This window comes from Neomonachus schauinslandi, chromosome 14 (genome assembly GCF_002201575.2).
Source record: "Neomonachus schauinslandi chromosome 14, ASM220157v2, whole genome shotgun sequence".
NCBI lineage: Eukaryota > Metazoa > Chordata > Mammalia > Carnivora > Phocidae > Neomonachus > Neomonachus schauinslandi.
In genome coordinates this window covers 77,172,580-77,198,734 of record NC_058416.1, presented here as the reverse complement: position 1 = coordinate 77,198,734, position 26,155 = coordinate 77,172,580, and the positions used below count along the sequence as shown (strand labels likewise).

General features: G+C 46.4%; 1 protein-coding gene across 1 annotated transcript in view; it reads left to right on the top strand.

The window, feature by feature from the left end:
• CCDC60 (coiled-coil domain containing 60) overlaps positions 1–25,805 on the top strand; it is a 149,568-nt gene extending 123,763 nt beyond the window's left edge. Inside the window, exons 6-14 of the mRNA XM_044921039.1 lie at positions 414–504; positions 5,181–5,415; positions 13,040–13,124; positions 16,376–16,447; positions 19,380–19,442; positions 20,114–20,236; positions 21,862–21,993; positions 23,655–23,844; positions 25,704–25,805. Of these exons, the coding sequence (XP_044776974.1) occupies positions 414–504; positions 5,181–5,415; positions 13,040–13,124; positions 16,376–16,447; positions 19,380–19,442; positions 20,114–20,236; positions 21,862–21,993; positions 23,655–23,844; positions 25,704–25,805 (1,093 nt within the window). The remainder of the gene's footprint in view (positions 1–413; positions 505–5,180; positions 5,416–13,039; positions 13,125–16,375; positions 16,448–19,379; positions 19,443–20,113; positions 20,237–21,861; positions 21,994–23,654; positions 23,845–25,703) is intronic.
• The last annotated feature ends 350 nt before the right edge of the window (positions 25,806–26,155 follow it).

The following is a 26,155-nucleotide window of genomic DNA, read 5'->3' as shown; positions in this document are numbered from 1 at the left end:
CCTCTTTCTGTGTTACTCGGGATCGTCCCTCATGGTGGATTGGTAGGAACCAGAGCAGGCAGAGATTCCGAAATGAACATGCCTTTCAGCTTACTCCCGGGAGTAACTGCCCTGGAGTCTAAGAGAGGCCCCAAGTCTAAAAGGCAGATAGATGCAGAACGCATACAAATACACCCCGCCTGCCTCCCCCCCCCCCCACCTTGTAAGCAGTGGTCTCTCCTAACCTCAATTTTCACTGACAAGACCTAGCTATGGAGAACTGTCCTGCTCACTTCTTCACGCACACAGGGGGTGGGGAAAAAACCATCAGAAGAGAACAGCCGCCATCCATCTATTTATTGCATTTCCTAAAAGAACTTGTAGTAAACCGAGGCTCCGGGAACGGAAAACTCATTAAGCTGTTTCTCACTCAGGGACCCGGGTGGAAGCAAGAGCACAATAAAGAAAATCAATAAGGACAAGTCCATGGGACAGAGGTGGGAGCACTTCGTCACGGCGCCGAAGGTAACTATCAGCACCCGCCGCTGCAGTCTGGCTACTGGCCCCAACTTGGGCCGGAGGCGTTTCTGCTGGTCTTTTCTCCGATGGGAACTTTTTTTTCTAGTTGGTTCTCTGAGTGAGGAGAAGTCAGAACCGCATGCTGTTGGATGGTTTTTGTAAATTTTAATTAAAATGGTTATCTGGGGGATTATAGGAGAAATGACATTTGGCTGGACACCACTTCGTGGGGAAGGGGAGGGGTGGCTGAGGAGCTGCTCAATAAGATGTCACCAGAAGGAAACGGACTCACCTCCCTCCACGTTTTTAATCAATAACAGTCATATCTCTCTCTCGAGCTCACTCTCTCCTTTTAACTCAGCCAGAAAATAAGAAGGGGGCGATTCAACGGATAGGGTTTTCTACAAACTAGAATGCGCACTCACCACTAAGAGAACATCAAGAGGTCTATTCTTTCCGCTCGAAACTATTCCTAACCCCACACTTCCCAAATTCATCTACCCAACAAACAAGCACCATAAAATAATAATAAGAGGTCATGTGTAGATAGGCAAAGGTAGTTGAAAGGGCAGTTTATTGTACCTGTGCTTTTTTTTTTTTAAGATTTTATTTATTTATTTGAGAGAGAGAATGAGAGAGAGAGCACATGAGAGGGGGGAGGGTCAGAGGGAGAAGCAGACTCCCCGCTGAGCAGGGAGCCCGATGCGGGACTCGATCCTGGGACTCCAGGATCATGACCTGAGCCGAAGGCAGTCGCTTAACCAACTGAGCCACCCAGGCGCCCTCTTTTTTTTTTTTTTTAAAGACTTTATTTATTTATTTGAGAGAGAGAGAATGAGAGAGAGGGGGGAGGGTCAGAGGGAGAAGCAGACTCCCCGCTGAGCAGGGACCCGGATGCGGGACTCGATCCCGGGAGTCGGGGATCATGACCTGAGCCGAAGGCAGTCGCTTAACCAACTGAGCCACCCAGGTGCCCTGCATCTGTGCTTTTACCCACAACGTGCATATAATGCTTGGCCTTGCCTACTTCATGACACTAGTAAAGAACCTCAGGAAACAACATGCAAACTCACTCTAAAAATGTTAAAATGCTAAGCATTATTGCTTATAATTTTTAGAAGCCACTTTTTAACATAATTGTGATGGGCCAGGTTCTATGCTAAAGAAGTGCTTTGGGGTCTGTTAGCTGGCTCTGCCTTCTTACAAACCCCAGGAGGCACTATTCTAATCACCAGTTGGGAGAGGAGGAAGTTGGGGCTCAGAGAGGTTAAGTGATTTGCATGAGGTCACACAGCTGGGTCATGGCAGAGCCAAGAGTGAATCCTGGGCCTGTTCACGAAACGCTGTTTATTAAACACTGAGCTCATCAAATGCATGTTTTCCATGGTGTCACAATCACAATTGCCCTCATGAAGAGTTTCACTATTTTCTTGCTCTTTCACCAGGATGTGCCTAGATCTGAGAAGGAAAAGCTTTTGTTTTTGTCACAGAAAGTTGCTATGGAGATACTGTGTACATCTGTCTCCAGAGATGCACAGAAAAAGCATTAGGAGCCACAAACCTTAAAAAAAAATGTCCTCCAGGAATATTCCTAACAAAAATCTACAGAGGGGGCAGTGAATAACCACACTGGAAATCTCCAAAAAATTGAATTCCCCAGGAAGCTTATAGGTCAAACTCAGAGCTGAAGGGTGGTCCACTCTGATGATGGGGGAGCACTCGATTAGGAGTCAGGAGACCTAGTTTAGCCACTGTGACCCAGTTCACTGTGTGGCTTCAGACAAGTCCTTTTCTCTCTCCCTGGACTTCAGTTTCTGCACCTACAAAATGAGGACTTTGAAAGAGAGGCTCCAATCAACTCCGCACAGCAACTGATATTCTTCTGTACGTTTAGAGCTTGTCAGGGCCAAGACAGCGTTCGTGAGAGCCCGGCAAACGGAGTAAATGAAAAAAAATCAGGTTACGTCTAATGCAATAGGGAGTGGTGAGGTCTGTGGCAAATGGCCTGCACTTCTGCCCAGCTCTAGCCATTTTGCCATTTGAGAATGGGAGTCCAGGGCTTATCGTTTTCAAGAGAGACCAATAACCTAAGTTGTTATATAAAAATCTCCCCAATTCGTAAAATTCTGGGCAGTCAATCACGTCTCCCCATGGGCCACCAGTTGGAAGCCACTGCTTCTAAGAAAATGTAAGGAATCACTCAGGGAAATCTTTTCCTTTGTTGCCCAAAAGCAGTCCCTACCGAGGTAGAACACAGCAGCTAGTTAACACTGCTCCTAAGTGAAATATAAAAACTAGAGAAGCAGCATTTGGGGATTTAAGTCAATTCAGACCGAGTCAGTTCAATAAAGGGCAAGCGAGAAGCTAAAACTGCCTGTCACATCATCCCCCCACATTTTATTTTTCTGCCACTCTCAATTAATCAGAAGTGTCAGCCCTTCATTTTGGATTTCCTGGCTGAGGTTGTTAATTGAATTTTAATTAATGGCAACTTTAGGAGCACAAAATGAAATCCTAGCCCAAGGAAGATCCACACGGAGCTCTGGATGTAGAAAGCTCTTCTGAGACCATCCCAGTCCATCCTCTTTGTCTTATAGATCAGGAAACTGAGGCAAGACAGTGACTTGTTCAAGGGCCCCCTGAGGTCCCCTGGCTCTGAGTCCAGTGCTCATTGCAAGACTCCAGGCTGTCCCTGGGACACAAGGTGTTCAGCCTTCAAAACGCGACATGGAGCTAGAGTATGGTTTCCAGAGTCGGGGATTCATATGGTGCCAGAGGAGACCAGATGAGGAGACTTCCATATACATGTATTATCCCCAGCTGCGATGTCAGGACAAAGGGGACGCGGTATCAAGCTCCTAATTTATCAAAGGAGAGAACATGCCAACTTTGGGCATTTGATTTTTCTTTATCACAGTCATTCCGTAGCCCACGTGCCCCCTTGGAGATCTGGGTAAACCCACCCTGTCCTTCCCCTGTGCAACCAGGAAACCCCTCCCCTCTTCTAGGGCACCAAGGTTCTCCCTGCAGTCACAGCCCCACAAGGTAGCCAATCAAAAAGCTACTTCTGGGGGCACCTGGGTGGCTCAGTTGGTTAAGCATCTGACTTGGGCTCAGGTCATGATCTCAGGGTCCTGGGATCGAGCCCCACCTTGAGCTCAGCGGGGAGTCTACTTGTCTCTCTCCCTCTGCCCCTCTCCCTGCTTGTGCTCACTCTTGCGCACATGCGCGCAAATAAAATAAAAAATAAAAATATTTTTAAAACAAACAAAAAAAACCCTACTTCTGGCCACATGCAGTGGACTCCATGAAATGAATCCTGCTGGAGATAATTCTCTCCACCCTGTTAGATACTTATGAGATGTTGGTGTGGCCTCTGGCGCTGCCTCTTCTCCCTATCTGCCTTCCGAGGGTATCAAAACACTATGATTGAAAGGTGACCTCAGTCTGCTCTGCAAGCGCTTTCCTTTTAAATGTCCTCAGATAGAATCGTTTCTGTTAACTGAGTGTAAACCACAGCCCAGGGCACCACTGAACTCTTACTCTGGAGCAGCTGAGGACCTACTCGGCCCCACTGTAAACCTGGCATTTTAAAAGAATCAGCAGCATGGGATCAAGGGCATTTTCAATGCCCCTGAAAAGGGCATTGCTGAATGTATTTTTAAGCAAGGCATAATAATTAGCGTTGGTGTTAGCCTGACCTGGACTGGAATCCTGGCTCTGCCACTTGCTAGCTATGTGACCTTGGGCATATTAGAACCCTCTAGAAGACTTGGATCATGAGTTAAATGAAGGCATGACCTGGCACAGTACATTCTGAAGTGATATCAATCATGCAAGAGGGTGGTGTGAATACACACACATACACACAAACACACACACACACACCCATCCTCTCTGACTCCTTTCCTCCCAAAAGTCCACATTCTCCTTACAAGACTTTCTCTCCCTACCCCTTACTACCTTCTAGGACTTGTCATCTAGACCCTTCTATCCACCACAACCATGGCTCCTCTCCCTGCCCCCAAAGAATGCTATCCTATCAGACACATCTGCTTCCCTAAATGTCAGGTCTAGAATTTTCTCCATCTTGTACACTTCAGAAGACCCCCAGTAAACACAAATCATTCTTTGAGGGCCTGGTGTCAACGTGGTGAACAAGAAGTTGATCCATGCAATTTGGGGTCAAACCAAGAGGTAGCTAAAGACATGAGACCCATCCCCCCACAGTTTAAAAAATCAACTCTGATGATCATTACAAAACTCCAAAACTCCTCTGGTCCCTGGTAACGTCACTGGCATATGTGTCTGGCCTCCTGTGGTGACTACTTGGGCAACCATGGTGCTCACTGAATAGAATCAGTCCTATCATGTTTGCTTCAGATGATACACACTTTAAATTATCTTGATTTGTGACAGAAGGTCACCCCAGACCCAGGATATGTGTCATGGTGTTTGGGAAGGGCCAAAAGAAATTCACATTCAGAGCCAGGTTTTCACTTTTTTTTTCTTTCCTACTTTCCTTCCTTCCCTCCTTTCTTCCCTCCTCCCTTTTTTCTTCTCTCTCCCTTCCTCTCTCTTTCCCTTCTATTCACCCTCATTCCTCCTTCTCTCCTTCCTTCCATCATTCTGTTCTCCCTCCCTTCTTTCTGAGATTCCTCTTTCTTCTCTCTTTCCTTCAGACCAAGAAATTCAAAATTCCTGTACTCCGCGTCACCAGCCGCAAACCAAGCCGGCGAGGCTCCACACTCAGTCTGTCTCGGACCAGTGGAGGATCATCCCCCCAGAGCAGCATGGTCTCCATGAACCCCGGCTCAGATGAGCCCCCGAGTGTGATCACCCAGGGGACAGGCAGCAAGGACATTGAGGACAATGAATCATCTTCAACCAAGCCTGAGGAAGAACCTCTCCATATCAGTAAGTCCCACCTGAGAGCTGACTAATCCGCCTTGCTCTTTGCCTCGAAGCCAGACATCAAGAACCCCTCCTGTTTGACCTCCACCCCCGCTCAGTTAAATGAGACACAGGGGTCCCCTAGCGCTGCTCAATTTCTTCGGTCCCTTTTCCTTTGCCCCAGTGAAGATTGGAAATATACTCTATAACTTGGGATTATTCTGAGCAATTTCTCTGTGAGAGACAGCTCATGGTGATCAATTGCTCTCTTTAAAATTTTAATAATATATTTTATTCAGCCCAACTTATATAAAATATTGTCATTTCAACATGTAATCAATACAAAATTATTAATGAGGTATTTCATGTCTTTTTCATACTAAGTTTTTGAAATTCGGTATTGACTTTTTAAAACAACTTTATGGAAGTATAATTTGCATACCATAAAATTCACTCTTTTTAAGGGTACAATTCAGTGACTGTTAGTCAATTTGCAGAGTTGTGTAACTCTCACCACAATCTAATTTTAGGACATTTCAATCAAGCCAAATGAAAACCTCGTATCTATTGGCAGTCCCTCTCCTTTGCCACCCCCTGACCCCAGGCAATGGTAAATCTACTTCCTGTCTCTAGGGATTTGTCTTTTCCTAGTATTTTATATATGGAAGTTTTATCATTCTGTGACACCACCCCCCACTCCCACCCCCGAACCCCCGGTGTGGAACAAGCTTTTTCAGTGGTTCACAATTTGTGGGACACAGGTTCTTCAGAAAATCCATTAAAAGGTATCGGTCCTCTCCCCAGAAGAACATTTATGCACACACATATGCACAGTTTTTCATGGTGTTTTAGTAGGAGCCTATAGACTTCCGCAGACAGAATTATAACTAGGGGGTGCCTGGGTGGCTCAGTCCATTAAGCATTTGCCTTCGGCTCAGGTCATGATCCCAAGGTCCTGGGATCAAGCCCCACATGGGGTTCCCTGCTCAGCGGGGAGTCTGCTTCTCCCTCTCCCTCTGCCCTTACCCCCTGCTAGTGCTCGCTCTCTCTCATGCTCTCTCTCTCTCTCAAATAAATACATCTTTAAAAAAATAACAATAATCGTAGCTAGATTCCGTAAGTCATGTAAAAAAAAATTATTCTCAGAATTTTCTGGCCTGAGCAGGTATAATAGAAGGAGAGAGGAAAAGAAGGGATTTATGCAGAAAGAGTAGGTAGAAGGGAGAAAAAGAAAGGGACATAAAAGAGGCTGGCCAGTGCAAAATTATTGCCTCTGGTGCCTGGGACCTCCTCCTGCCACATCTCCTGTGTCCCCTCAGTTGCACCCAAGCTGAGGCCTGCCTTCTTAGCCAGCGCTCTTTCTCACCACCTAGAATGCCCATCGCAACTGGGCTGAGCTGAAAAGGACGGGGTGCGGTATAGATTCGAGGAGGTTGAACGAGAGGCGAAGGTAGACAGAAAGCCTGATTGAGACCCTAATCATCAAAACCAAAAATGGGCAAAAGGGCAAAAATCCAGTAAGTGGTCAGGACTCCGAGCAATGACTACCAATGAGAAAAAAATCCCACCCTTGTTAACAGGCAACCATGAAAGGCTCCAAGCCCTGAAAAGCTGTTTGCTGAACAGATTATCTCAGAAAGAGAGGAACTAAGATCAACCATCCGTAGACGTGTGACTCTTACGGATATATTGAACCTTCTTTCATTTCAACACATGTCTCCTGATCAGCTGCTAAGTGCCTGGAACTGAGAATTACAGTTCCTGCCCTCCCCAAGCTTACATTTTAGAAGGAAGAAGCAGACCACAAACAAGAAAGCTACAAATAGCAGGGCGGTGGCAGGTAATATGTGATCAGAAGATCATAAGACAAGACGTGGGCCAGAGAGAGACTGGTGGTGGGAATGGGGCTAGTTTAGCCAGAGTGGTCAAGACACGCCTCTCTCAGCTCTGACATTTAGGCTGAGATCTGAGGATATGAAGCTGGGGAGGGAGGCAGGAGTCGGAGTGGGCCTCGCCTTTGTAGGGTAAGGTAAGGACTTCACAGTGATTCCGAGTGCAACAGGAAGTCTCTGGAAGGCTTTCGGTATAGGAGTAACAGGATCTGGTTTTCTTTTCAAAGGTGTCTGTTATTAGTGTCACATCATGCTGTGTGTCTTTTAACCCCGAAAGCCCTGCAAGTAAGAAGTGTCCCCAGCTTAAAGAACAGGCTCGAGAATGCGGAAGGAAGGAGGGAGCAGAGGGGGAAGGAAGCTGTGATGAGCAGAGGGGTGAACGGTGCCATCTCTCCAAGCACCTGAGACACCGCAGACCCGTCCCCAATGGCTGTCTCCCTCCCACATCTAACCAGCTGACTGTTCCCATCAGTCCTATCTCCTAAAACTCTTTTGAACCTTCTCTCTTCACTTCCATTACTTCATCTTAGAAAACTGGGGCACGTAGGCTAGATCCTGACACTTATATGTTTCGTTTCATACACAAGGCTTTGTTTAAAAAAAAAAAAAAAAAAGTGGGAATGATATTTTAAGATTTGAGAGATTTTACATAAAAATTTTGATTAGAACAACAGCAACAACAACAACACTGTGACAAGAGTGGACCCACAAGCCTGTACAACATTCAACTGGAGCTGCTCCTCTTAGGTAGGACATGTGCTGGCTAGTCTTCCCCAGTCCCCACCAGCCCCTATTACCTCCAGTCATTGCTCCCAGTTGGCCAAGTGCATGGCCATTTATTGTCTCATTTGCCCTACTGTTTTCCTCAGAATAAGGATGATAATGATCATGATGATGATAGTACAATAGTTAACGCTTAAGAAGACTTTTATGTATCAGGCACTATTCTAGCTTCTAATATAAACATACTATATATATATATATATATATATATATAAATTCACATATATATATACATAAATGTATATATTTGCATATAAATTCAATGAATCCTCACAACAGTTTTATGCCTATTTTGTAGATGAGAAAATTGGGGCACAGAGAGATTACATTATTTGCCCAAAGTCACACATCTAGTAAGAGATGAGGTCAAAATCTGAACCCAGGCAATCTGGCCCTTATGTCACACTTAATCTCTATGCTTTACCCAAGTCTCTAGAAAAAGTGGGAAATGAAAGACCAAGAGAGAAACTTGATTTTTCTTATACTACCTCATGTCACTCATCTGGTACCTGACCCCTGTAGGTACCTGAGTTTGGAACACTTCCCTTCCCCCCCCCCCGATCCACATTCTCATTTCTCCTCACCCACATGACAGCAACAGCCTCCTAATCTCCCTGCTTCCTGTCTTGCCCTCACTTCCCCATGGATTTTTCTCCATGTTGAGCCAGAAGGAACTTTCTGAATTAAAAATCTGATATAGGAGCACCAGGGTGGCTCAGTCAATTAAGCATCTGACTCTTGATTTCGGCTCAGGTCATGATCTCAGGGTTGTGAGATCGAGCCCCGCATTGGGCTCTGCACTGGGCATGGAGCCTGCTTAAGATTCTCTCTCTCCCTCTCCTTCTTCCCTTCCCCTCATCTCTTAAAAAAAAGGAGTGGGGGGCACCTGGGTGGCTCAATTGGTTAAGCATCCAACTCTTGATTTCAGCTCAGGTTATGATCTCAGGTTCGTGAGATGGAGCCCCTTGTTGGGCTCCGTGCTCAGCAAGGAGTCTGCTTGGGATTCTGTCTCTCCATCTCCTTCTGGCCCTCCCCCACCTTAATAAATAAATACATAAGTATATAAATACATACAATCTTTTTTAAAAATCTGATATAGTGCTCCCCAGCTTAACATCTTTCAAGATTCCCCTTTGCCTCTAAGACGTTGCATCTGATCTTGTCCCAGGCTGTTATAATAGGCTCAGCTCTTACCATTTCAAACCTTACATCAGGCACTCCAACCTCACCTCACCAAAATGCTTTCCTCTTCTTAAACAACGCACATTCTTTCATGTCATCCTGTCTGCAATGCCCTTTCACCTGTGACCCTTTAGTTTGGTGGACTCCTACTCAACCTTAAAGACCCAGCTCAAATATTCCCTCCACTATGAAGTCTTCCATGACGCTCCTGGGTTCCCTCCTCTCAATTCTCTTAGTACTTTGTATTTGCTTTTATTGAGCACGCAAATTTTAATTCACAACTATATCTCACTGTATCAAGTAGGAAGTCCTTTGGGCTGGACACAAAAATCTGAAAATTGGTGGCTTAAAACAGATAAAAGTTTATTTTTCTTACAGATTAAAGAAGGCCAGTTCATGGCTGGTATGGCTACCAAAGGTCATCAGGAACCCTGCTTCCTTCTGTCTTTCTTCGCCACCATGCTCAGCATCATTTTATGATCAAAATGTCTGGAATGCCAGCCATCCCAGCCACATGCTAGGCTGGAAGCAGAAGGAAGTAGGTGACGGAGAAAAGTGCTCACTCCCCGCTAAGTGGAAGCAGGCTTCTCAGAAGCCCCATAAAACATTTCTACTAAACTCTCATTGTCCAGAATTTCATCCCAGGGGCACATCTAGCTGCAAAGATGCTGGACAACTGGTCTAGTAAATGCTTACCCTCACACACACACAAAAGAACACACACACACACAGATGCACACACATACACACACACTTGTGCACATATTTCTATTACTAAGGAAGACAGGGGAGAGGAACGTGAGCTCACTGCTGGTGTGGAACAATGGCGTCTTATCCACCCTCAGCCCTGCACGCAGTGGGTGCACAACAATGACTGGGAGAAGCATTTCCACCAGAGACCCACGTTCCAGACAGAAAGTCTTCCTACGTCCAACTCTTCATCCTTCCCCTCTACTTATACCTTAACCTCCCTCCCATTTGTCATAGCCTTGACAAAAGTAGATTAATTTCCCAGACTTTCACTGCCTTCTAAAACCTCCTCAAATTTATTCTGAATTCATGAATCCTATTCTGAGAGACACACCATTTGACCAAGGTCTAATTTCCAGGCTGGCTGCATAATGAAGTCTTTGTGGAGGCAAATCACTGGGGACAGCAGGTTATGGCCTCTCTGTGGACTGAGCCCCTCCCCAAATCAATGGCAAGGGGATTCACAAGAAACCAAAGCCCAGGCCGTTCTTCCTGCCAGTCTTGAAGCTCCCAGTCTTGGAACTGTTAGAGGAGAAACTCATTTCAATAGCAACTCAGAAAGATGGATCCTGTGGTGGCTAACGTTCCCTCCACAACACAACCCCATACAACAAAAAGACCTTCTCCGTTTTCCCCCAAAGAGGAAGAAACGAGTTTGGTCACTCAAGAGTGAGATTTGTGGACAGGCTGTGGATGGGAGATGGAGGAGGGAAGTCAGAATTTTTTCCTTCAGTGTATGATCTGGCATTTGAAAACACAGGATGCCATTGTCTGTAAACAATGGATAATGTCATCCCCCTAGCTCTGGGAACAGAGGACCAAGCAGGTTCCTCTGAGTGTGGGCCTCCATTACAGGGCCCTATGCCTCATGGAAACCCAATTTTATGACATCTGCACCCCTTGCAAACAAATGTCTGCTCCCAGGTAGCCTTGAGGAGTAGATGTAGACCTCTGGAGTCCCAGGCCTTATTTGAGTTCATAGGTATCCAACCTCAGCTACATAATGGATGGAGCTTGATATTGCTGGACACCATATTATTATGGTGTTATTGGCAAACAGGAAAAAAAAAATCTTTGGTGCATTAAGTGAGTGTGGAGCCTTCCTCATGATTCTCCAGGAGAGCTGCCCAACGTGCCAGGTCACCAGGGTCATTTGCTGGTATCCACCCACCCCCTGGCTGGTTTGCATATGGGTGGGGGAAGGAGTGGGGGAGCAGTCAGATGTTGCTCCTCGGTTCCCAGGAGATGGGAAGAAAGTGGAGGAACCAGCCACTGCCCCTTTACTAATAAGCTTCTAGACACTCCGCAAGGATTCTGGGATGTACCACAGTAGGGGAGGCGGGCATGATGAGACAACAATGAAGATCGGATTCAGGTCAACTGGAATCATGCCCACCAATTACCAGGAAGATACATTACTTGGGAATGAGGAAGGTGGAGTGGAAAATGGCTGAATGTTGGTGTTCATCACAGCCGAGATGGTTCCAAGATCATTAAGGGGGAACGCCCTTGCCCTAGCACACAGTGACTGCATTCATAAACAAGGCTGGATGCAAATGGCAGTGGGAAGCCCTGGGCTTCACTCCTGCAGGTATGGCTTTTAAGACCTGCACCTGTGTTGACGACAGGCCCCTACGAAAGGGTGCAAAGCCCCACTGGCACTGTCCTCCTTCACTGATAGCCCAAATCTAGCTCAAGTTATCCCAAATCCTTCCCTCTTTTTGTTTTCTCCTTAGCCATTCACTTATGTATTCAGCAAATGTTTACTGGGACTGCTTTATGACAAGCACAGTGCCAACTACTTGCAAATCTGTATCCACATAAAACATGTAAGACTTCCACTGGCCCACTTTCCTTGAAGCATACAGCTTACTCTAAGTATATTTCATTTTCCAACTTTCGAGTCAGTGTATTAGCTTCCTGGGGCTGCCGTAATGAAGTTCCAGGAACTGGGAGGCTGAAAACAACAGGGATTGATCGTCTCACACAGTTTTTGAGGCTGGAATCCAAAATCAAGGTGTTGCAGGGCTGTGCTTCCTCTGGAGCCTGGAGTGGGGAGTCCTTCCTTGCCTCTTCTAGCTTCTGGTAGTAACTGGCAACCCTCAGCACTTGGCTCTAGATGCATCGTCAATCCATCTGCCTCTGTCATCACAGGTCATCCTCTCCCTGTCTGTCCCCTCGTGTTATAAGGACACCAGTCGTATTGGATTAAGGCCCCACTCCACAGCTATATGACCTCCTCTTAACTTAATAACCACATCTGCAATGTCTCCATTTCCAAACAAGAATGTGAATAATTCATGTTTTGAAATAGTGGGGGATTAGGACATCCACATATCTTTCGGGAAGACATACTCCGACCCATAACAGTCAGGCACAAAGATGTATTTCTACACTATGTAAAAAGCAACAACATTAAGTATGCAAGGAGAAGTCACCCAGTGCAAGGAGGAGTGGTGAGAGTGCTGGGGGGCAGGGGGCTGGAGCATGTGCACCTGCCCAAAGGCCACCATCTGCGTGCAGCAAGAATGAGCCCCACCTCAGAGTCTTTTCCGGGAAAGCAGAAGGTCTGGATTTTTACAGGAAACCTTCCAGTTTTAAAAGGTTAGCATCTACGTCAAATCAAACAAAATATGTGTGAACTAGATTCAGCCTGTGGATCACCAGGTTGGAACTTCAGGTCCATGGGATGAGGAAGGGTTTCCCGAACAAGATGATTTTTTCTCAGAATTGGAAACTGTCCTCTCCGGCTACACCAGAGTGTAAGGTCGTGGAGGGAAGTGAGATGAGACAGGAGAGAAAACAAGCAGCCAGATCCTGCAGAGCCTCAGATGCCACATGGAGGAATGTAAGTGTTCTCCAAAAGGAAAATGACAAGTCATTGGTTTTAAGCAGGTCGGTGACGTCTGGTGTACAACCTGCCCAACAGCTACGGGCTGCCTACACCCTGATCTATCCCTCTCCAGCTCACCACACACAGAAGCAGAGGGGATATCAGCCCCACCTGCCCTCTAGACAATGACCTCTCATGTTCCCATCAGATTTGCAGAAGCTGCTGGAGATGGTTCGGGAAGATGCCCGAAGGACAGTCATGTTGGAAAATGGGATGCAAAGAAAAGCACCCAGGTACGTTCTCTTGACCCCTAAGGCAAATAAAGGATGTCAGAGTAATAGTGATAACATTAGCCATAGTAGTTCCAAATTATTGAGCATTTTCTCTGTGCACTGAGCCATGTACTTTGTTCATGTGTATCACCTCCCTGGGTTCTTTCAACAACCCTCTGAGGAAGATACCATTATCTTTATTTTACAAATGAGAAAATGAGGCTCAGAGAGGCTAAGTAATTTGTTCAAGGTCATCCAGCTAATGAACGGTAAAGGCACAACTTGAACGCAGATCCCTCTAATTCCAAAAAGCATCCTCTTAACCACTATGCTGCACTGCTTCCCAGGAATTGTAAGGTTATTTGTCCGCTCTTTTACTGAATAGTTATGAATATGTATGTCCTAGGTGCTAATTATTGCAGGAAGCATTATAAAAGGAAAGCTCAGACCTAAAAGGCTGAATAATAGGGGAATCTCATCTAGTCTGGGATGGGGATGGGAATCAGAGAAGTTTCCTCCAAGGAAGAGACTATAAGTGATTGTGGATGAGGCGAAAAAAAGAGCTCCCCAGCCAACACTAGGGACAGGTGAACATTTCAGGCAGCGTCTGTGCAAACATGCTCAGAGGGGACCATGGCACCTTCAAGGAACCAAAATGCAGCCAGAATGGGATGAAGAGAGGCATACGTCTGTCCAGGGACCTTGGAGGCCACCTCAAGGATTCTGGTTTCCTTCCTAAGAACAATAAAGATGCTCAGAAGTGTCAAGCCGGCAACCAAGGTGATTGGCTCATGGCGTCAGACTTGAACCTGAAAATGTCCTCCTTCGGGCGGGAAGCCTTGTCCACAGGACTTCTGACCTCGAACAGCCTCAGAGACCACACAGGCTCTATAGAGCTGGAGTTTCCTTCCCAAGTACAGATCCCTCCGAGTAAGCAAATTACTTCGTGAAAATAAATGATGCACTGGAAGAGGTTCTTCATTGCTTTCAGCCTACTGGGATGCCGGCTCTGACTTATTGGTTATTGTTATTGCCATAATTACAGTTCACCAAGCCCCTGCACATGCATCACATCCGCCGCTGCTTGCTAATGACAAATTTGTTCTGCTGCTGCCTTGACTTGTATCAGGGGCTCGGAGGGTGGCACGTGGAGGCATCCCGAGACAGTGTTGGCCCTCCAGGCCCTGGGTGCTCTTCCTGGTTTACCAGCGTTGGAGACCGATGCTAAGGATGAAGCATCAGCTCCATGAGTCTCCCTCCTTTGTAAGAACCCACGGCACGAGCACCAGCGTTGGAGTCAGACTGACACACATCCGAAAGCTAGAACAGGCCGACTTAGCCTTTCTCTAAACCTCAGTTTTCTCGTCTATAAAATGAGATTGTGCAGCCTCAAAGCCCTGGCCTTGGAACCAAGTAGGCGAGGGTGGATGGACCTCCACCCCCGTCATTCAACTGCTGTGTGATGTCGAGCAAGTTGCCTCACCTCTCTGAGCCTGATTCCAATTCTGTAAAATGAGGCTTATTAGCAATAATATTATCTCCGTAAAGCATTATTACTGTTGTGGGAACAATACCTATTTCAATGAGTCATTTTAAGAATTTAGGTGAGGGCGCCTGGGTGGCTCAGTTGGTTAAGCGACTGCCTTCGGCTCAGGTCATGATCCTGGAGTCCCAGGATCGAGTCCCACATCGGGCTCCCTGCTCAGCGGGGAGTCTGCTTCTCCCTCTGACCCTCCCCCCTTCTCATGTGCTCTCTCTCTCTCATTCTCTCTCTCAAATAAATAAATAAAATCTTAAAAAAAAAAAAAAAAGAATTTAGGTGAAATAATGCATTTAACATATTAGCATGGACCTAACATATTACAAGCACCCGATACATGGCGGTGGTGGTACTTGTATTTCACACATAGCATTGCACCCAATCTTCACAGCATGTTGCTGACGCAGGTTTATTAACAACTACCCGATGCCAACGCCCCACCACATGGATGGAGAAGGGCAATGAGTGACTTGCAGAAGGTCCTCAAAAGACAAAACCCCACGAGAACACAAAACTCATCGCGTGGCCTCTGCATTCACTTCAGTGATACAATAACCATGGTGACAGAGCAAGAACCTGTGGAAATTTCCCATCCTCCTCAATTTCTCTGGGAGAAAAATCTCCCTAATCTCTCCCTGAGGCAGCAGATATTGGAGGCTTCTCCGTAGAGCGGCCGACAGACAGTGAGGAAAAGCGGCACATTTTCTTTTGCCCTCCTCACTTTAGAATCTGGATTCCTTTTTCAATTTAGGCCCCACATCTGTTCCCCTCGGGGCTGACTTAGAAATCCGGGGTTTTTCAGATCCCCTAGAAATCAACTGGAGCAGCCCCAGCCTCAAGGCCAGACTGCCCTCTGGTCGTCTTAGTCTCTTCGGGCTGCTGTAACAAAAATACCCCGGACTGGGTGGTTTATAGACAACAGATACTTATTTCTCACTGTTCTGGAGGCTGGGAAGTCCTAAATCAAGGTTCCAGCAGATTCGGTGTCTGGAGAGGGCCGTCCCCATAGATGATTGTCTTCTCACTATAACATTACATGGAGGAAGGGAGCTCCCTAGAGTTTCTTTTATAAAGGCACTAATCCCAATGATGAGGGTTTTGACCTCATGAGCTGATCACCTCCCAAAGCCCGCCACCATCTAATACCCTCACCTTGGGGATTAGGATTTCAACATATGAATTGTGGGGGCGTGAGGGGGGGCGCAAACATTCAGACCATAACATCACCTAGGAAGATGGCCTTTTCTTAAAATCTTCTACCAGTATTTTCTAAATGTCTCTGAGGATCAGAATTAGCTGGGATGCTTGTTAGAAATACAAATTTGTAGTCTTCATCCCAGACCCACTGAATCAGAACCTCCAGAGGAAACTGTATTTTTTAACAAGCACTTCAAGTGGGCACAATTTCACAGGGTGCTGAGAAATTCTAAGGTCTCAAAATAGGCTCTCTGCACACCTGTATCGGGGGGGGGGGGGGGTGTGTGTGTGTGTGTGTGTATGTGTGTGTGTGGTTTTAAATGCAGCTTCTGGGGCCTCACTCCAGGCCTGATGTATCTAAATCCCTGGGAGGAATCTGTATTAGTAGCAATCTCTCTCCAGGTGATTCCTGTGCCCAGTAAAGTCTAAAGATCCCAGCTCTAGACAGAGAATTCTCCACCCTCCCACAGATACTTCCTGCCTCAGGGGCACCGTATGTTCTGTGCCTCATTAAGAGACTCATCTTGCTTTGCAGTATCTTGTCAATGCTCAGACAAAACAAGAGTGATTCTGCCTATAAAGACATGCAGACCACCCGCAAATCAAGGTAGGATGGCACCCCGCAGTTACAGGGAGATGCAGAGATGCCCCTCAGCAGCCCGTGGGAAGTGGGGCAGGGAGGGGGGACTTTTTCCTTCTTCACTAGAAATAAGCCCCTTAATTTCTAGGGCTGGGGGGTGAGTATCTAGGTGTCTCTCCCCCCACTCAAACGGTATAAAGTTAAAATCCTCCCGTCATGGAGAGATATGAAGCAGGGAGGGTATGGAGTCCCCTACACGACTGCCCTTTCCCTCTTTACTTGGGTGGCCTTTAATGAGCAAAAGGAGGTCCACCCACATTTCATTTACTCATCTTGACTATACTCATCAGTACCCCCCTGTGCCAGGAACTGTGCTAGGTTTGGAGGGATTCAACAGCAAATAGGACATATGTAGTCTGCCCTCACAGATATCACTATCTGGACTGGGTGGGGTCATAGCTTTTTTGTGTGCTATGGGCCCTTTCAGAAAAATGCTTTTAAATGCATACTGTAAATCACAAAGGTTTGCAACGAAATCTAGAGTACTATAGATTATGATATTACAACCAAATTTGGGATATAGTCATCTATGGGCTTCTTTCACAATGAGCTATATAACAAGACTTAGCAGCAGATCTAATAACTACCGTAATTTTAGATTAGTATTTTTTTTTAAGATTTTATTTATTTATTTGATTGAGCGAGAAGGAGAAAGAGAGAGTCTAAGATGGGGGAGGGTCAGAGGGAGAAGCAGACTCCCTGCTGAGCAGGGAGTCCGATGCGGGACTCGATCCCGATACTCCAGGATCATGACCTGAGCCGAAGGCAGTCGCTTAACCAACTGAGCCACCCAGGTGCCCCTTAGATTAGTATTGAGTGTAAATGATCTTTCAAAGTATCTGCCACAATTGCAACATGTTGTGCAAGTACATCCAATTTCCATTTCTGCTAAAGGTTAGTTGAAATAAAGACATAACCTTTTTTCCATCTGCATTCATGGATGCCTTGAATCCTGCCCGTTAGAGGCGCCTAGAGGTGCCTTCTGCTTCTGCCTTCTGCTCAGGTCATGATCCCAGGGTCCTGGGATCGAGCCCTGCAACGGGCTCCCTGCTCTGCAGGAAGCCTGCTCCTCCCTCTTCCCACTCCCCCTGCTTGTGTTCCCTCTCTCACTGTGTCTCTCTGTCAAATAAATTTTAAAAATCTAAAAAAAAAAAAAAAAAAAGAATCACTGGTCTAATGGGAGAGCCATGAATTTATTAAATAATCCCACAGAGTGAGCCATATAACCATGACTATGGAAAGTGTACTGAAGGAAAAGTAAGGAGGACTGGGTGAAAGGTGAGCACTAGGGGCCTAAGACTGAGTTTGACATTTAAGCTGAGACCTGAAGAAAAGAAGATTTAGCGAGCCTATGGTGGGGATAGGTGGGGATAGGTGGGAATAGCGTTCCAAGCAAAAGGGCCTGAGACAGGAGGAAGCCCGTGCAAAGGGCCTGAGACAGGAGGAAGCTTTGAGGCACTGAGCAGAAATCAGTACGGCTGAAACTCAGGGAGAGCCAAGGAAAAGGAAGACAGAAGTGGGCAAAGGGTCCTTTGTTGTTTATTTCTGTTTGTTCTTTTATCACAGCTAATACCACTACTTCCCTCATCCCCCACCTCCTCCCTGAGTCACACTGTCAGTGCTAGAAAAGAAGAGAGCCGTCTACAGGAGGGAGGTCAAAGCCAACACAGTGTCCCAAAGAATTCATCTGCATGGGTTGGGGCAGCTGGTTGGAATCCAAACACAAGGACCTCTGGGTACTATTCCTGGGGCCCTACATGTCAGCAAGATGGGATAAGGGCTCCAGCCATCACCTGCCAGAGCTAAGACATCTACATCCAGTCCCTTGAGCCTCTGGGAAAAGCAGCAAAGGGTCAGGACCTTTCTTACGGAGAGGGCTCTTGGAAGTGGCCAGCCTACCGAAGGAAGTTCCAGGTGCTACAGGGCCAGTAGGGAAGGGTCAGCTGCACATCACAAGGATACGAAAAACAGGCTCCTCCTCTAGAACCAGACAGAGAAGACAGTCAAGTAAGTTTTCCAAGCATTTGGTAAAAAGAGAGACAGAGCAAGAGAGAAGGTGTGAGACACTGGTGCTGAAGGACCCGGGAGAAGGCACTCGGGAGGGATGAGCATGAGCAAAGGGGCTTCACCCCCTTCTAGGAACTCCGACCATCCAAGTCACAGGAGGGAGTGGCCACTCAAGAAATTCAATCAAGCCCACACCTAGAAAGGGTTCAATGTCATGAAGAGTTGACTGATCACAGATGAGGAGATTGACGATCCAGAGCTGAGGTGCTTGCCCAAAGACTGGGAGGTGTTGGTGCCTGGGTTGGGCTCTGGAGTCAGCTCTGTCTGCCTCCAAAGTAAAGCGAAGTGAGTGGTCAGCTCAGGGTCCAGTTCAGAGAAGAGAATCCTTGAATGAAGAAGCAGTCTGGGGTTGGGAACATCAACATCATGACTAGAAGGACTTGACCATCCCTTCACTGCACTCAGCCCGGGAGGTTACATGTTAATCGGTATAGAGAGGAGAATGGAAGGGCCCCAAGTGAACTTGTCCTCCAGAGGGAAAGATCAATTTTGTACAAATGAAACTGGGATCCAGAAGATACATCATTCTGACAACACACAGAGACAGAAGGTCAAAGTCAGAGCAGGCAGAACTTGCTGTAGACCATGAAACAGTGTTGGATTTGAGCAGGTGGAGAAGAAACAAGAAGGACCCTCCAGGCAGGGGATATGGGTAGAAGCAAGGACCAAGAGGTGGGAAAAATATACACTCAGTCCTATGACTGGTCCCTTGATTAGCGCCACCTCCCTTCCCTGAATCCTGGAGGCTAGCAGGTGTCATGGGAGCCCCGAAGACACCCTTTTTGCAAAAAGCAGGCTCCACACAACCTGAAACGATCCCTTTGTGTTTCAGTGACCGATCCAGCAGTTTAAGTGGAGAAAGCCACACCCAAGTCATCCAGAAGAAGTCTAAAAGGTACGCCAGATGGGCAACAGAACATGCTGGGCAAAGGCACTGTGGCAACCACACTGTCTGTCTCCCCAGGGATATGGAAATAACTCAGTGCATACCAGACTCCCTGAAGTCATACACACTGCTTAAAGACAAGGGATGCCCAGGGCAAGGGGCTCACAGCCAAGATGCCAATGCAAACAATGGCAATAAATTCCTCCCCTGTGCCAGATGCTGGGTGAAACATTCTATATTATCTTGCTTATTCCCCAAAACCAATCCTATGAGGCGGGAGCATTATCCCATTCTACGGAGGAGCAAACTGAGACCTGGCCAGGTGAGATGTCTTGCCTGAGGCCACACAGCTAAGAAATGGTGGTACTAGAGTCCGAACCTTAGTCTCCCAGCTCCAAATTCCATTTTCATCTCACAGTCCTTAACATTTGCCAGGCTCAAGTGACCGGATGTCTCTCTGTGGGCTTATTTAATAAAGCCTGAACCACCAACCTGATGTTGTTGGGAAGATCTGTCCTTCCTACATCCAGGGGAATGCGAAGGGCAGATCCAGGTGAGGGTAGAGAATCAGGGTGTACAGAGAATCTCCATAGCAGGGCACCTTGGGGCCCAGGGAGTCCAGCCTCATGGGTCTGATCCTGGGACTCCATCTCCTAAACCCTTTGTATCTGTGTCGACAGCCGCACCAACCGTGACATCATCCACTGCAAGACTGGTGTGTGCAGCTCCATGAGGGCCAAGTTTTACAGCGTGGCCCAGGAGGCTGGCTTCTGTCTTCAAGACAAGATGGAAATCCTCATGAAGTAAGGGCACACAAACATCCATTCATCCAAAGGACATTCATCTAGTACCCAGTATGTGCCCACTGATGTCAGGTGCTGGGGCTTAGCAAGGAATAAGGACATATTTCCTGCCCTCGGAGAGCTTATAGTCTCCTGGAAAATATGGGCAGAAACAAATAACTGAGTTGATAAATATATAGGCACAAATTATAGTCATTGCTATACAGGAAGAGAACAGGGTGCTATTAGAGAAAGCAACCATGAGGACCTAATTTAGGTTGGGTAATCCAGGAGGACTTCTCTACGGTGACTTTAGGCTGAGCCCTGACAGATGAGGAGGAGCTGGTGATGTGGTAAGAAGGTGGAAGGACATTTCAGGCAGCAGGAAAAGGACATACAAAGCCCCTAAGGCATTAAGGGACATGGAAAATTTAAAGAGAAGGGAGAAGGAGGGGGTGAGAGCTGCATTATGCACAGCCGTGGAATGTCACACTTGAGACCTGGAACTTGGTTTTAAGAGTACTGGTGGGCTATTGGAAGATTTCCTTTCCTACTCTGACAACCCAATAACTGTCTCCCTTCCCAGGCTACCCCTTGACTGCGGTGACCATTCACCCCAATGAAATTCATCCATTCCATTACTGTGTTATATTGTGACCCTTTTGTCTCTCACCCTTTGAGCATGGACAGGTTAGCTGTTCCAACTGCTCATTGGGAGATGACTTGCCCCCACCTTCTGGGACCCATCTTATATATAAGAAAAGTGGGCTCAGAGATGTCTCTCCTCAAAGGTAGTAAAGGTGGAATTCAAACCCAGAGAGTCACATAGGAAGAGGGAAGGAGGGGCGGGAGTTCCAGCGGAAAGTAACAGCAAAGTCTTGGAGGCCAGAAGGGGCACAGAACACCAGGAACTGCCAGTAGTCAGGTGTGGCTGGGGCTTCAGTTGCTTTCATGGTAATCAGAGAGACAGACAGAGACCAGATCATAAAAGGTCTTCCAAGCCCAGCTGTGGAGGCTGAACTTTACCTCGGAACTTTGTTCATGAGCCAAAGTATAAAATGCCAAGCTGGAAAATGCTGTAGAATAATCCACAGCCTTGGAGGGCAAGTTACTCAAGAGACTTTATTCCGAGTAAAATGGAAAGCCATTGAAAGTTGTACACAGGTGAATGACATGTTATGTTTATATTGTAAAGGCTCCTTAGAGAGCTAGAATATATGCCCAAAATGATAAGGAGAGTGGGGAAGAGAGGAACCAACTTGAGTCAAACACCTACTGTGCATCTGGCACTAAGCTCAACACTTTACACACACCTTGTATCATTTAATCCTCACCTCCAAGAGCCAGAACCATTATTACTCTCCATTTTACAGTTAGAAAGCTGTGTCAGTACAATCAAAAGTAGTAGAGAGAGAATGAAGGCTGGTAAAAAAGTGACAGGATTTAGCAAGAAAAGCGCATTTCAGGACCTTGAAGAGAGTCGTGTCATCTTGTGGCGTGAGCCACATTGTAAAGTGAAGAGCATCTGAGAGGGCTAAGGATTTCATGAAGAAAACAGTGTTTAAGTCAGATCTCACAAGACAACTAGGATGGATAAAGAAGGGGGTATGATCTTCTTCATCTTTTTCATACAATCTGTGATGCAGGCGCCAAGAAGAGAGAGGTCTCCAGAAGTTCCATTCTTTTGTCATTGTCTCGAATTTTAAGAAGGATATAGCAAAAATGAGGCATCAAGTCTCCATGGTAAAAGGAGATGCAGAAGAAATTGCAGACCACTGGTAAAGATCCTGAGAGCCAGATAAGATGGTCCTTGACGTGGGGGGAGGAAGAAGGGGCTGTTATTACACAATTACATTTGATCCCATTATCCTTCAAGACTGTTCTTGGCCACCAACAGCGCCCCCCCATCCCAAACAGGCAGTCAGGCAAGAATCCCTCAGTTCCTGAACCACAGATAATCCAACAACTGTATGCTCCATATTTATCTTCTGTTTGATTCAGACTTGCAAATAAGGACTAATTTGCCAGCCCCTTGCAAGAGGCAGATGAGGCAAACCACCTAAAAATTTCTACAAATTGTGAGGTCTATGAGGCAATCCCTATATTCCCCCAAATAATTTGACCCCTTAAGGATATAAAACAAGGCAGGCATATCCTAGGAACACTGTGACCCAGCATGGGGATGATAAAAGAATTACAACAAAAAGCAACACGGATTGAGTGATTACTGGGTGGCAGACATGACCCTAGGAAATTTTCCTAAATTATCAATTTTATTTCCCACAAAAATCCTGAAAGTTACATATGAATCCCCACTTTGTAAACAAGGAAACCTCAAGATTTAAACCCCTGTCTGACGCCAGTCTCTATGCTCATCTGCAATATAGAATTGGAGTCTGCCATGAACCCTATCGGCACGGTGAGTAAATCAAGATCTAAGAGTAAGATGAGAACATCTAAAAATGTACCCAGAATCCCTTCCATGATTTTAATAATGTGGAATGGGAGTTTACAAGGAGACAGAAATAAATATATACCACAAAATATAAAATACAAAGCAGTGCACATAGCCCAAAGTTAGATGATCAATTTCTTCTTCAAATTCCTCTACAATTGATTCATCTCTTTTGGGGGGGGGGATCCTTTTTTTATTTTATTATGTTATGTTAGTCACCATACAATACATCATTAGTTTTTGATGTGCTGATCCACGATCCATTGTTTTTGTATAACACCCAGTGCTCCATGCAGTACGTGTCCTTTTTTCTTTTTTAAAGAGGTTCCATCCCCTGCCTTAAGCCCTGGTCATACCTGAACCACCTCCAGGTTGGAATCTACCTTATTTCTACCATCTCAAGAATGGATTACCAAACTACCCTCAGACTCTGTTGCAGCACTCAGAAAGGTTCTCAAAACCCACTGAAACACACAAAGCTGTGGCCCAAGCTTACTCACTAACAGGGACATAGAAAATCCACACACAGTTTCCCCTTCCTCGTCCTCCTCCTCCATCTTGGGCATGAGAGCCCCTTGCATCCTGGCAGAGATTCCACAGGTATGTCCGCGTCCTCCCTGGCGTGATTAACTCTCAAAACAGAAGCTTCAGAATCTCAGTGCCCCTTCCTTTCTTGTGGCTTTTCACACTGTCTGCGTGATTAGAAAAACCATAAATGCTTTAAAGCATGCCCTTAATTTGTTTTTTTAATGAGATGCAAATCATGCTCCAGCTTTTACTACCCCTGAAAAAACAAATCTGCCTGATCTGTGGGCCCTTTATATTCAGGAATGGAGGCAGTTCTCCCAGATAAGGACAATGCTGCTCTGGAGACATCACACGAGTGGTAGAAAGAGAGAGTGGGGAGGGAGGACCTGAGATACCCAGACCCACCCCCCAGCAGCTTCCTAACTGGCCCTCTCTTCTTGGGATTGGGAATTAAAGGTACTTTGATCTGCTATCCAAACTCCCTGAGGATCTGAAGAATTTCCACCCCGCCAAAAAGATCCTGGCAAAACTGCAGAAGTTTGGGGAAAACCTGGACCTCAGGATCCGGCCCCATGTCCTCCTGAAGGTGCTACAGGACCTGAGGATCTGGGAGCTGTGCTCTCCGGACATTGCTGTGGCTATCGAGGTAACTACTGTGTTCTGTCCGCTCCTCACTAGGCCTCCGGTGCCCTTATATAGTCATCTCTCAAAGTCCAGGCACTGGTTAAGTACTGCAAACCCAATTAAAAAGACATAAGGTCTCTGCCTTCACGGCGCTCATCATCAAACAGGCGAGGGATTACCACGTGACCTTGGTGGTTCAACTCCCGGGGACATTATATTCTAGGTAAACGGTGCCCCCTGGGGAAACTTGGAGGCTTTAGAGACACATAAATAAATGGACAAGTGAATAAAATAACTAGCAATCATAATAAAGAGCACTCTAAATGTGGCCCGTGGACCAGCAAGCATAGACCTCACCTGGGTGTTTGTTAGAAATGCCGAATCTCAGGCTTCAAACCGTAGCTACCAACTCAGAATCTACATTTAAATGAGGTCCCAGGTGATTTTTATGCACAATAAAGTTTAAGAGCACTGATTTAAGGTAAATGTAGAGGGGATCTATCTTAACTAGGGCGTCTGGGGAAGGTGACTTTTAAGCTGAAACTGAACTTGACTTATGGGAGGGACTCATTGGCAGTCAATGGGTTGAGAAGGAAGCAAGAAAGGAGGGGCTAGATTGCAAGGGGATTGGAGAGGTCAGTCTGTGCAGACTGTTGAAAGTCAGGTTAAGGATTTAGGTCTTTACCTTGAGCCTGTGGGGAAGCCACTGAATGGTTTTTAATGGTAGTTTATCATCACCACCCACTCTAGATGTTCCTAGGGCATCAAATGGTATCAACGGATGGGGGAGAGTCACTTTCTTAATTTCATCAGATGGCCTACGTACATTTTTTTTAAGTTGGCTCCATGTCCAGCGTGAAGCCCAGCGCAGGACTTGAACGCACGAGCATGAGATCGAGACCCAAGCTGAGATTCAAGAGTCGGACGCTTAACCGACTGAGCCACCCAGGTGCCCCAGATGGTATATGTACATTTTAATAGGGCTTTCAATGTCTCAAGATAAAGATGGGACTCAAATGGTGGAATTCTCAGTCCTCTGGGTGTTTTCATGCCAGGCTCGCGCTCCCACAGGCTGACCTGAGTGTATATATGTGGTGCAAGGTCAGGAGTAGGGGAAGGGGGATGACCCTGTGGACAAATTCACAGGTCCAGACTGCACTCGCCGCATCCTGTGAGGCTCCTTCAGGAAAGACTGGTAGACTAGTCCAAAACTCACTCAAGGGCAACTCTCCACTCCCCACTTGCCAGTTATGGGGTCCACCTTCCACCTTCCATTTACGGGGTTGTAGAAGAGGCAATCTCCAAGTGGGTAAGAGGAAGGCGGTATGGAGGCTCTGAGGTGAGTTCACCATCCCACCTAGTAAAACTTAGCATGCTCCTCTCCCAGTGAGAACATCAAAGAATGCCTGATAACCAGGATGTGGGGGTCTCTTTATCTAGACCATGTACGAAACCACATTTTGTGTCTTAAAAGGCTTTTTTGGAAGTGAGCTCATAGTTATCATCAATTCTCAAAGAGATCTACAAATGAAAAAATGTTGAAGGACAAATGACATTTTAAAAAAGATATTAAGGATTAGGGCAGAAAGAAAAATGCAGACAGCTGGGTTTTTCTGCTCCCCCCAAATTTCTCTGGGTCAACAGTAACAAAAAGAGGCTTAAAATTAGTCTGCTGAACTAGGAAGCTGGAAAGGGGTTCTTTTCTTGAGAGAACAAAATCCCCATCATGATGCTCCAAGGCATTATGAACGCCTGAATGTTTAGAGGCAGCCTGTGGCCACCAGCCTCAATCACACATCTTCCAAGATCTTGGAGGTGGGGCAGCAAAGGGAGTCTAGCTTTCAGACCAAATCTGAAGTTGCTACTGTATTTGCCCTGCAGTTTGTCCGTGAACACATCATCCATATGTCTCAAGAGGATTATATCACCTGGCTGCAGAACCGGATCAATATCCCCATCCGATCCCAAAGTCTCCGGGCATAGCCTGGCCCTGGGTCAACCAGCTGTCCCAGTGGAGGAGGGCTAAACTACTGTATTCCTGCTTCCTATCTGTGTTCCTACTTCCTGCCTATCCACTAGGATATAGGAGGGTCTGACTTCTGGCAACATTCTAGAGGAAGATACTCCCAGGTGGAAACTCCCCTCAACCTCATACCCCAGCCTCAAACTCCCAGTCTCTGTTCCTCATTGGCCCAGCCTGACTCTACCCTCTCCCTCTCCAGATGCCTTCCTCAAATTCTGGTTAATAAAATGGAGCTGAGTGTTTGATGTCTGGCTGGGAAAGAGTTGGAACTGTGGAATTTGGGTATGGTATTCAGATCCTAATAGTAACC